The sequence below is a fragment of the Rhincodon typus genome, chromosome 1 (assembly GCF_021869965.1).
Source record: "Rhincodon typus isolate 14 chromosome 1, sRhiTyp1.1, whole genome shotgun sequence".
In the NCBI taxonomy this organism is placed as follows: Eukaryota; Metazoa; Chordata; class Chondrichthyes; order Orectolobiformes; family Rhincodontidae; genus Rhincodon; species Rhincodon typus.
The window spans coordinates 68,038,414-68,051,189 of record NC_063332.1 but is presented as its reverse complement, the minus strand read 5'-3'; the positions used below and the strand labels follow the sequence as shown (position 1 = coordinate 68,051,189).

Here is a 12,776-nt window from a genome sequence, read left to right as displayed (position 1 = left end):
CAACATGCTATCTGCTGCCTTCACTGCCTGCAGGACCTGCGTGCTTACCTTCAGCAACTGGTGCAGGAGGACTTTTCAAAGTCCTTTTATCCCCGGTAACATGTGTTGACAATGTGTTCTAATGTTACTGTCTTCAGTGGATCTTGATATTTCATATCTCAATGGCAGTGGACCCATGGTCACAACCCTAACAGGATAACTAAACAGCCTATTCTTACCTTTTTCCTGCATTATATTTTTCCAGATTCGATTCTTACTCTCGTTTAGATACAAATCCAAAATTTATTAACCTACACATCTTTCAATCACAACTAGTAACACAGTTAAGATATCTGTTCCATTCCAATTTATGCTGTCAGTTCGCAACACCAATCCTCATTATACTATGATTTTGATTTATATCTCATCACACAGGTATTTGTTTTCAATTAAGCATATGTTTATAATTAACTTCGTCAGCCAGGAGCTGTCTCAGAATTCATAAGAATTCAAAACAGTATAGAAGATACAAACAGGATAACAATATGAAGAATATAAGAATGCTCACATTTCTCAATTGCAATGCAAAGAATAGGTTAACATTTAAAAGAAGTTGTACATAATTACTGTATCATTGTGAAACTTCCTTATTCTTTCTGTTAATTTGCAATTTTTGTTTTCATCAGGTGCCATTTTTGTTATTAAAAGCCTGGACTTTGAGACATCTCATGAATATTACTTGACTGTTGAAGTCACGGATGGTGGAACACCTTCACTTAATGATGTAGCAACAGTGAATATCAATGTGACAGACATTAATGACAACACTCCTAAATTTAGCCACGATGTATACATGGCAGTGATAAGTGAAGATGCTCCCCTGGGACAGCTGGTTGTTACAGTATGTTTTAACACCCCTTTACATATTTTTCTTCATCATTTAAGAGTCATGAAAAACAGCACTATGAGAAAAGGAGCTAACAAGACAGATCTTAAAAGTCAGAGTTATTAAGTGATTATTTGGCACATCCGAATTGAATTTTCTATGACATTAATTCACTGTCTGTTGCATTTTGACCAACCCAATTCTTTAGCCTCAGTTTCACATCTGGGTCTGGGTGGGATGCTCTTTGAAGAGTCACAATTGACCTGTTGGGCGGAATGGCCTGCTTCTACACTGTAGGTATTCCATAAATCTATTTTATGGGCTCTGGAGCAGTCTTCACAGATTGAATGACTGTTTCTCATTCAGAACTTGCTTATGTTTCTGCGACCACAAGCTTCAATTGATTGTTGCGATTATTTCCAACTAAACAAGTTTTTGCAATTTAAGTATTTCATTTTTGCATTGAGATTTTTGTACCCGAAGTGAATGTGAGCAGTAAGAAATTGTGAAGTTGGTCCACTCTTTGGGAATAATTTCACCATTGGCATTCACATTTAAAATAAATACTTTATATTGCATTGTATTCCAGTGCACTAAGGTATCACGGTGGATGCCACAGTTGTGCCAAAGATAATGCAGGTATCTACTTAAAATGTGCAAATTGACGCAGCAGTACTGACATCAAAAGTGCTTTATATAATTTAATTAGGAATTATAAATTAACACAATGGAAAGGGCAGGACAGTGACTGCAGGCGCAAATTGATGGTAGCATGATCCAGGACAAACAAGTCTGCAGCTTCAGGAGATTTAAAAGGCATTTGGCTAAGCACATGAGTAGGAAAGATTTGGAGGGGTATGGGCCAAGCACAAGCAAGTGGGACTAGTTTTGTTTGGGAACATGGTAAGGGTGGACTAATTGGACCAACGGGCCTGTTTCCATGCATAGTATAACTCTATGATCTGACAGTTGTCATAGTCTCAGCAAACCATAGACTTTTGCTGTCCTGAAGTAGAAATGGCAGATGGTGAATTTAACCTGAGAGTCACCATGCCTCAGGCAAAGGGCAAGGTTGGGAAATGAGTTTTGATTCAAGAACACTGTCATTAGTAGAGGGGAAAGTAGGAGCTATTGGGACGTTCTTCTAAACTGGATCGGGACCACTTCTTGAACATCAGGATTGCATTTATGATGAAATTTGAACCAGATCAAATTAATGAGGATTTAGATTTTAGTGTAACTGAAATGTTTGGTATGACTTTCTACAATAGCTGTAGTTTGTGGAAGGTGGAAACTTGGAAGCCAACATTTAGAATGTGGAGAAATTTAGCATTGTCTGAGTTCTGTTAATCAGAGACTATGGTTGATGCAACGGACTACATGAGCAGAAGTTTTTTTTGTATTTTCAAGAATAATGCTTTTTAAATTAGTTGAGAGAACAGTTTGAGAACAAGGCATATTATTGTGGATCAATATGGGTGAAGTTGCTTATGGGTATTTTTAGTAAATGTTTGTGTGAAATCCCACTGTCTACTATTTATTGCACTGGATGCAAAATAATGATTTGTTTTTAAGTAATTCAATACTGAAATGCCAGTGAGTTTATTATAAGCATCAGTTGAAAACCAGTTTTACCCCTCCTCATACTATTTATACACGCTATTAAATCTGAAATTTGAATATACTGTAACCCTAATGATCTTACTGTTTGCTGTAGGTGGTGGCTGATGATGCAGATGGTCCATCAAACAACCAGATTCATTACTCTATCATTCATGGGAATCAAGGAAACCCATTTATTATTGATAATACAAATGGAGAAATAAAAGTAGCGCAGCATTTAGACAGAGAAAAAGTGAGTAGATGAGAAGTAACCCTCCAACTTAAGTAAACTTTACATTTGTCAATATTATTGCTTTGCATGATAAGCTGCTGATCCATCGTTGAAGAGCCAAAACTTCTATTTATGCAACTAAAGCCATTAAGATTAAGCATCATTGTCACATGTATATAAAAATACAGTGCAAAGTGTTTTACCGCGTGCAAAACGCAAAGTGCCGCAATGCTGCTACGCCATCTTGAAACACTGAATGAAATGCAAGATTTTACTGCAATAGAATTCGTCTTTCCCTGTTCTTGTTACCCTCCACAACTCCTCCATTCGCTGCTTGACATCAGCCGGGGGTCCCTATGAGGGACTCCGGGGTCTCAGTTACGGGTTTTCCCTTACCATTGCCACTGCTCCCACAACCACTATGTCTGAACTGGAGCCATGGGCCTGGTCTCATAAATCCTGTTCCCCAAACACTGACACTGGTCATCAGTCATCAGTCATTGGGTCCTGGATCTGGGCTGCTCCTCCACTGACGCTGAAATCTCTGTGACCTTGGAGCCAGAGTTGGCCATGGATCTGGGGCTGCATGGGGCTCCAGCCCCAACCTAAACCCCCACAGGATAAAAACTGCAGAAAGACGATGAAGCCTCTGCAGCACTGAATGATGAAGGTGTACTAGATGGTGCGTGTGTGGCCAACTCTTTTGCATGGTGCCCATAAGCAGCTGAGCCCCAACGCTGCCATCTTGGAAGTGCATATTAAGTTGTAAACAATATTCATCTTTTATTTAAGAGTATGTTTAATCAGTTTCCTTTAGATATGACGCTAGTCCTTGAGTTTTGAATATGATTATAATTAGGATTTTTAATTTATAACGTTTATAACTGAAAAAATATCCTTGCTGTATGAAATTAGATTTCTTGCACATAGATGTAGCTTGGTTTTCATCATTTGATCATCTTGTGTAGGTATCCGGCTATACACTGACTGTGCAAGCTTCAGACAATGGTGTTTCACCTCGCTTCAATACGACTACAGTCAATATTGATGTGGCTGATGTCAATGATAATCCTCCCATGTTCTCACAAGCAAACTACAGTGTTATCATCCAGGTAAGAATGACCTATTATTTTAGTAGGATTCAGTAATGCCTGTTTTTTTTTTCTGAATGTTAATTATTTTTACCATGCTGGAGCAATAATTGCTCGATCCTAAACAAATTTTTTTTTAAGATATTTGATCTGTTGAATTTGACTTTCAGAGACTACCCCTTACCCACCCATCAGTGCTTTCAGTGAAGCCCATATGCCACGTAAGAATAATGAAAACTGTCTAATAGTTTAGCAACACTGGAGGAATTGAAGGAGGTGGTGAGAAGGTGGAGCTCAATGTCATTGGTGTACATATGAAAAATAATATGGGAACAGGAGTAGGCATTAAACCCCCAACTGACCTAGTATCCATTGCTGTTTGTGGAAGAGAGTTCCAAACATCTGCTGCCCTTTGTGTCTGGAAGTGCTTTCTAACATCTCTCTTGAATGATCTGGCCCTAATTCTCAGGCTATGCTCTCAAGTTCTGGAATCCCCAACCAGTGGAAATTGTTTATCTACCCTCTCTATCCTGTTAATGTTTTGAAGACTTACATCATATCATCCCTTGATCTTGACTTCTTATTCTATCATTAAGGCGAAGCATATAGGTGAGAGATCTGACTGGAACCGTAGATTCTTAAGGCACACCAGAGGTAACACTGTGGGAGCAGGAAGCGAAGCCACTGAAGTGATCCTTAGCTACAATTTGATAGAAATGGAACCATATGAGGGCAGCCAGACTAGGTTGTGGAGAAAAATGGTATGGTCAACCATATCAAGGGGAGGGAACGTTTGTGTTTGTCACAGTTACTTAGGATGTCACTTGAGTCTTTAAGAGCCATATCAATATTATAGCATACGAGCATGGAGACAAACGAGTTCATAACAGGGGCAGGAATCTAACTGAAGGGATTCATAAGAGGAGTTGAAAATGAATTTGAAAAGCATCAACATACTTAGGGACTTCAAATAGGAAAGGGAGTTTGAAGGGATCAACCATTTTTTGTTCTTTAGGAGAGTGACAATGCCCATTGAGATCTTGAACGTTATGTGAGGGTAGTGTCCTATGCAACCCCATTCTATAATTCCTATCTTGTCTATTAGGACTTCTACCCTCCCAAAAATGCATCTGCCCTTCGCCAGTTTCTTAAATACCTGAAAACTTTACGTGTGGCTCTGCTATCGTTGTATGCAGCTATTCCAACAATGTCTTTGATGATCTTTCATCATCAATAATACCAACTTGCTCACAACTAAGTCTTCACATTCATTTGTGGGATGTGGATAGGCCAATGATCATGAAATGAGTGACTGTTGAAGGCAGTGGATGTTGTGCCAGTTAAATGGTCTGTTTTATCTTGTACGGTCTCAAGCTGCTTGAGCATTGTTAGAACCGCTCTCGTTGAGGCAAATAGGGTGTATTCTATCACAGTCCTGACTGGGAGAGAGGGGTCTGAGTCACATACCACAGAGCCCTTAGCCTCTGACCTGCTCTTGTAGCCACAGTGTTTATATGGCTGATCCAGCCATACAAACTCTAGGATTTTGTTAATGGCAATTCAGACATGATAATATCACTGACCATCAAGGCTCGATGGTTAGATTCTCTCTGCTTAGAGTTGGGCATTTCGGCAGTAATATGATCTGAATGTTACTTGCTACTTGTTTGTCCAAGCATAGGTATTGTCCAGGTCTTGCTGCTTATGCATATTTGAAGAACCATGAAAGATGCTGAATATTGTGCAATCATCAGTGAACATCCTCTGACCTTATGACGGCAGGAAGATCCCTGCTGACACAATTGATGACGATTGGGCCTTGGACTCTATCCTGAGGATCTCCTGCAGAAATGTCCTGGGTCTGAGATGACTGACCTCGACCAACTGCAACTGTGTCTTCCTTTGTGCTCGACCTAACTCCAAACAATGGGGAGTTCCACCCCTGATTGCCGTTGACTCCAGTTTTGCTAGGGCTCCTTGTTGCCACATTTGTCTAATGCTGCTTTGATGCCAAAGACAATCATACTCACATCAGTCTGGAATTCAGCTCTTTTGTCCATGTTGGACTGAGCAGCCAAGTGGCCGAACACAAGCTGAGTATCAGTGAGCAGATTATTGCTAAGCAAATGTCACTTGATAGTACTGTTATGACACCTTCCATCACTTTACTAATGATCAAGAGTAGACTGACAGAGCAGTAATTGGGTTGGATTTGTCTTCCTTATTTGTGTACAAGACATATCTGGGCAGTTTTGAGCATTGTTGGTTCACTGCCAGTGTTGTAATTGTATTGGTACATTTTGTCTAAGAGTGCATCAACTTCTGGAGGACAAGTCTTCGGTGCTATTTCTGAATTCTGTCAGAGCCCATGGCCTTTGCAGTATCATTGTCAGTTTTCTTCTATTCATTCGTGGGATGAGGGCGTCACTGATTTAGGCCAGCATTTATTGTCCAACTGTAATTGCCCAGAGGGCAATTGAGAGTCAACCACATTTCTGTCACTTGTAGGCCAGACCAGATAAGGATGGCAGTTTCCTTCCCTGAAGAAAAACCGAAGGAACTGCAGATGCTATAAATCAGGAACAAAACTCGAACTTGCTGGAAAAGCTCAGCAGGTTTGGCAGCATCTGTGAAGAAAAAAATCAGATTTAATGTTTCAGGTCCACTGACCATTCCTCGGAACTGTTTTTGTTCCTTCCCTAAAGGATGGGTTTTTCCGAAAATTGACAATGGATTGATTCATGGTCATCATTAGACTCTTAATGCCAGATTTTTATTGAAGTCAAATGCCACCATCTGCTATGGTGAGTTTCGACCCTGAGTCCTCAGTGTATTTCCTAGGTCTCTGGATTAACGGTCCGATGATAATACTATTAGACCATCGCCTTCCCCCAGCTGTTTCTTAATATCACGTGGAGTGAATCAAATTGGTTGAAAATTGGCATCTGTAATGCTGGTAATCTCTGAGAGAGGTCAAAATAAATCATCCACTTGGCACATCTGATGGAGATGGCAGCAAATGCAGCAGTCTGTTATTTACACTGACATTCTGGTCTCCTCCAGCATTAAGGATGAGGATATTTGTGCAGCTGCCTTCTTCAATGAGCTCTTTAATTGTCCACCACCATTGATGACTGGATGTAGTAGGATTGCAGAGCTTAAATCTGATTGTTTGGTTGTGGGATTGCTTAGTTCTGTCTCTTGCTGATACTGCTTGCTTGTCCTTTACCTCCTCTGTCTGTTTCCCTTACTCCAATTTGTGAAGCCCTCTGAAATGTTTCTTGTTAAGACGAGTAAAGTTGCAAGTTATTGATTCCAAGGATGATGATGTATCAGCTTTCTCGAGATTTAGGACGACCAAGATTCAGGCAAAATAATTTAACTAAGAGTTTGTGACACGGAGAAACCATAAACCTGTTGAACATAAACTATGCATTTTACAGGAAAACAAGCCGGTTGGATCCAGTGTGCTACAGCTTCAAGTGATAGACAGGGATTCCTCTCACAATGGCCCTCCATTCACTATTGGAATCATTAGTGGAAATGACCAGAATGAATTTCAGATAAATCCACATGGTCTTCTCATATCAATGGCTCCTCTCCAGCACAAGATTAAAGATATGTATCTACTGCAAGTACAGGTAAAAGAAATATCTAATCTTGCACTTTGGACAGAGTTCGGTTTTGTGCCTATATGTACGATATGCCGTGCAAGTGTTTTGTTCTTAATTTGTTGCTCCTGAAGCAGATGGTAATTAATAATAATAGGGTTAAATTTTACAAGTTACTGCTCCCACTGGAAAAGTTCGCATGAGGAATTAGGTCTGAAGAGTTTTGACACATTGATCAAGATGCCTAATTGATACCCTATATAATGTATCTTCCATTCTTTTTAATAGACCAAATATGCAAAGAGAATATCAGGGTGCACTGAATTCTCTGTACTTACTCCTGTCTGAAGAAAGCTTGGTGTCAAAAGTGGTAGTGAGCATATCTTATTCCACAATGACAAATTAACCATGTTGACTCTATCAGTCTGCAATTGAGCCAGGCAGATCTTATTTCTAGTCCATGGCATGTTAGATAATCTCCATCTATTGTGTAAGCTGTTGGCTATGAAACCCTCATCCCCACGCCTTTGTCCAAGACTGATTGCTGACCAGGGACCCGAACAACAAAGCGCAATGGTAAGGATATTCAGCTAAATCTCCCGGGCATCTCAGACCCTCCCATGATAGAATTGTCTGCCAGCACTCGCTGCACAGTCTGAAGTAAGAGGAATTGTGATTTGAACAAGGTGCTTTAGGGTGCCCACCACTCTGATCTTTGGAACGGGTCAAGGTTATCAGGGGTGGAGAGGAGATGTTGTAAAAAAGAAAGGATGGCCCATGTTAGGATATGTTTCACAGAAAATTCACAGTAGGTAAACAACATCAACTTGCCCTTGCCAGTAGCAAGAAAAATTGAAATGAGCATTATTTGAATTTTTGGTATCAGGCAGCTGCACATTCCATGCAATTATTATAATTAGTGGTAGCGTATAATGCTGCATAATGGAACAGTTCAAACTGATGATAAAACTTAAAATGCCATAATTTATCAACAGTACAACATTTAAGTACTTTGAAATCTTTACCCAAAGGTCCAGAATGAATGAGTTAATAAAAAATAACTTAAAGTGAAGGCAATGGTTTTTGATTTGTCAAGTTAAATAGAAGGACTGACATTAATAAGTTGTTCAACAGTTAGAATGTCAGGATGAACCCACAGCTCTAATGATGCATTTTCAAAGGATATCTATAAATGGGTAGCCAGCAATTTCACCCAACAGTACCATGTGCAATTCAAAGTCCTACTTCACTTGTAGGTGTCTATTTAGAGTTATATATGCAAATGAACACATTCTGTTCATTTGTCCCAGACAGTAAGTAACCAAACCGGTTGTCCTTTTAAAGGAAATTTGAAGTTTGTTTATAACTAGCTTGTAAATATTTTAAGGGACCATGCTCCTCCTTTATCCACGCAAATACTACAGCCATTTGTTGGATAGGGCACTTCTTTCAATAATGTACATCCTCTGTCCATTTTACGTAAGTGGTGGGTAGTCTTTAAAGAACTACTACGTGACTTAAAAAGACTGTACATTCCAGAAGCTAATAAGGAAATGATCATAAGATAGAGGAGCAAAATTAGGCCATTTGGCCCATCAGGTCTATGCCACCATTCAATCATGGTTGCTGATGTGTTTCTCAATCTCATTCTCCTGCCTTCTCCCCATAACGTTTGATCCTCTTATTAATCAAAAGTCTATTTACCTCCGAATTAAATACACTCAGTGACTTGGCCTCCACAGCCATCTGCAACAATGAGTTCCATAGGTTCACCACCCTCTGGCTGAAGCAATTCCTGCTCATCTCGTTTATCCCATCACATTGAGACTGTGCCATCAGGTGCTAATATCTCCTATTAGTGGAAGCATCTTCTCCATATCCACTCCATTCAGGCCTCTCTGTATTCTGTAAGTTTCAAACAGATCCCCCTTCATATTTCTAAACTCCAAGTACAGACCCAGAGCTGTTGACTGCTCCTTATAGGACAAGCCCTTTGTCCCTGGGATCTTTCTTGTAAACTCCTCTGGACCCCTGCAAGGCCAGAAAATCCTCACATAGCGGGCCCTAAACTGTTCACAATATTCCAAATGTGGTCTGATCAGAGCCTTATAGCCTCAATATTGCATCTCTGCTCATGGATTCTAGCCCTCTTGAAATGAATGCTAGCATTGCATTTGCCTTCCTAACTGCCAAATGAATCTGCATGCTCACTGTAAGAGAATCCTGAATTAAGACTCCCAAGTCCCCTTGTGCTTCAGATTTCCAAAGCCTTTCCCATTTAGAATATAGTACGCCTGTATTCTTCCTACCAAAGAGCATAATCTCTCTCTCTCCCACACTGTATTCCATTTGCCACTTCTTTGCCAACTTACCAAGCTTGTGCAAGTGTTTCTGCAGCCTTCCCTCTTCCTCAACACTACCTGTCCCTTCACCTATCTTTGTGCCATCTGCAAATTTAGTAACAATGCCCTCCGTTCCTTCATCCAGGTCATTAACGTGAATAGTTGTGGCCCTAAAACTGATCCACTAGTCACTGGTTGCCATCCTGAATAAGATCCCTTTGTCTCATTCTCTGCATTCTGCCAGTCAGCCAATCCTCTCTCCACGCCAGCATCTTAGCCCAAACATCATGGGCTGTTATTATTTAGCAGCTTCCTGTGTGGCACCTTGTCAAAGGCTTTCTGAAAGTCCAGATGGCTCATGTCCACTGACTCTCCTTTGCCTAACTTGCTTGTAACCTCCTCAAAGAATTCTAGCATTTGTTGGGCATGACCTCCCTTGGCAAAGGTACGCTAACTCAGCCCTGCTTTATCATGTACTTCCAAGTATTCCACAATGTCGAGAATACAATCTAACCAAAACCATAAAAGTGATTGTAAAAGCTTGTGTAGGTAGGTAAAAAAGAACCATTGGGTTAAAACAAATATGGCTCCACTACAGGCAGAGTCAGAAGAATTTATAATAGGGAATACAGAAATTGCAAAGTAGCTGAATTATTATTTGAGTGTGATTTGCATAGGAATATGCAAGAAAAAAATCCCAGAAGTAGAGATCCAAGTGGTCAAGGAGGATGAGTAGTTGAAGAAAATTAGAATCGGTAAGAAGATTGTACTGGAGAAGTTAATGGGGCTGAAAATGATAAATACCCAGGAATTGAGTTTTCCTCCCAGAGTTTTGTTGGAGGTGCTCCATTGAGATTGTTGTGCATTGGTAATTACCTTCCAAATTCTATATATTCTAGAATGATTCCTGTAGGCTGAAGGATAGCAAATGTCACCCCACTATTTAAGAAGGCAGTGAGAGAGAAAATGGCCTTGCATCCATTGTAGAGCACGTGCTAAAATTCAGTATGAAAGATGGGCTAAACAGACACGTGGTTGATAATGACCTGATTGGGCATAGTTAGCATGGATTTGCAAATATGAAGATGTGTTGGGTTTTTTGAAAATGGTGCTACCAAAATTGATGAACGAGGGCCATTGGACATAGTATACTTAAATGTTCGGAATGCTTTTGATTACATGCTCCATCCAGCTTCCCACACCGCCCCTGCCACCTGAAATTTTAGTGCTGTCACAGAAGACAATCTGCTTCTCTAAAGTCAGTAAATGCGAGGATTTCAGTTTGTCTGTCTGACCATTAATGTAAAATAGGGGGGATATACTAACCCCTCAGGTTTGTGCAAAGTGAGTACAACACATCCTTATGATTCCCTTATACCTTGAAGATTGTTCACCAAAACAATTGAGTAACTATCTTTGGACTGCATAGTTTCTAAAAGAAGTTTGAAACAGATAATGAAATACTCTGCTTCAAGGACATTATTTTGAAACCACATTGTGCATTCTGAAATGTAGTTCTGTGAAGTATATACAGACTGGGAATTGCAAATATGCAGATGTTTTAAAAAATTGCTTATCTTGTAATAGTTGAGTTTCTTTTGTTTTAGGTAACTGATAGTGGCCGACCTCCACTAAGCTCTTCAACATTTATAAAGATTAAAATTATTGAAGAAAGTATTTATCCTCCTGCTATTCTTCCTCTTGAAATCCATATAACTACTGTTGAAGATGAGTACGCTGGTGGTGTTGTTGGAAAAATTCATGCAACAGATCAAGATGTTTATGATACGCTCACATATAGTCTTGCATCAGACATGGGAAACTCATTTGCAGTTTCCAGTACTGATGGCAAAATGATTGCGCACAAACTTTTAGATGTCGGACTATATGTCCTGAATGTCACGGTAACGGATGGTCGTTTCACAACTGCTGCTGATGTATCTGTGCACGTTAAACAAGTAACTGAACATCAGGTCAACCACTCTATTGCCATTCAGTTTGCAAACATTACACCTGAAGAGTTTATAGGAGACTATTGGCGGAACTTCCAAAGGGCATTGCGAAATATTCTTGGTGTTCGAAGGCACGATATTCAAGTTATTAGCTTGCAGCCTTCTGAACCACCTTCCGATTTGGATGTTCTCCTTACAGTCAATAAAGCAAGCAATTCTTTCCATCTGCCTGAAGTCCTTTTCCACAAGCTCAATACCTCCATGTTAAGCATTGAAGAAATGATGGGTGTGCGTATACTGAAAGTCATTCACAAACTTTGTGCTGGCCTAGACTGCCCTATGAAGTATTGTGAAGAGAAGATAACTATAGACACAAATGCCATGTCAACACACAGCACTGCTAGGCTAAGCTTCGTAACCCCACGGCACCACAGAACCTCTGCATGCCTGTGTAAAGGTAAGGAGCATTCTATAAGATCAGTTAACTGTATAATTCTGTTTGATGGAACCAATAGCGTGGTTACATTTTAAACTTGTTGAAAATATTTTTTGGTGATGTAAGACAATGTGTTTTTCACAGAGGAATCAGTCACTGAAAAGTTAAAAAGGCATTTTTAATATTCAGTGTTATAATACACTGGACACATCTTTTTGACAAGATTCCAACATGTTACCTAAGCAAGTTACAAATTAACAGAATAAATGTGTACAAAGAAAAAGGGAGAAATACTTTTTCAGTGGAAAAATCTTTGCACTATGTCTAATTGTTTTGATTAATAGCAATTTCATTATACTGATGGCATTGTAGAAAAATGCTTTTGCAGTTTGTTTTGGATTGAATAATTTGTATTTGTGTTTATTCTAGGCAGCAAATGCCATACGATACATAAACTCTGTGAAGATAATCATTGTCCTCCTGATACTGAATGTGTACCTGAGGCAAAAGAAGAAAAATATAATTGTTTGTGCAAAAATGCCAAACATGGTCAGTGCTCTGGTAAGGATTTTCCACAAAATTAGCAACATTTCTAAAGTGTTCCTTTGTCACAGTACGTATGCTTATCATAAAAGTTTTCATATT

General features: G+C 39.6%; 1 protein-coding gene across 8 annotated transcripts in view; it reads left to right on the top strand.

Annotated features, from left to right (window-relative positions):
* The window catches only part of fat1a (FAT atypical cadherin 1a), a 182,126-nt gene that overhangs the window by 148,648 nt on the left and 20,702 nt on the right, over positions 1 to 12,776 (top strand). For all 8 annotated transcript variants that reach the window (XM_048603528.1, XM_048603549.1, XM_048603536.1 and 5 more), the window contains exons 15-20: positions 666 to 880; positions 2,583 to 2,720; positions 3,668 to 3,811; positions 7,234 to 7,431; positions 11,351 to 12,152; positions 12,561 to 12,692. In XM_048603528.1, the coding sequence (XP_048459485.1) occupies positions 666 to 880; positions 2,583 to 2,720; positions 3,668 to 3,811; positions 7,234 to 7,431; positions 11,351 to 12,152; positions 12,561 to 12,692 (1,629 nt within the window). The remainder of the gene's footprint in view (positions 1 to 665; positions 881 to 2,582; positions 2,721 to 3,667; positions 3,812 to 7,233; positions 7,432 to 11,350; positions 12,153 to 12,560; positions 12,693 to 12,776) is intronic.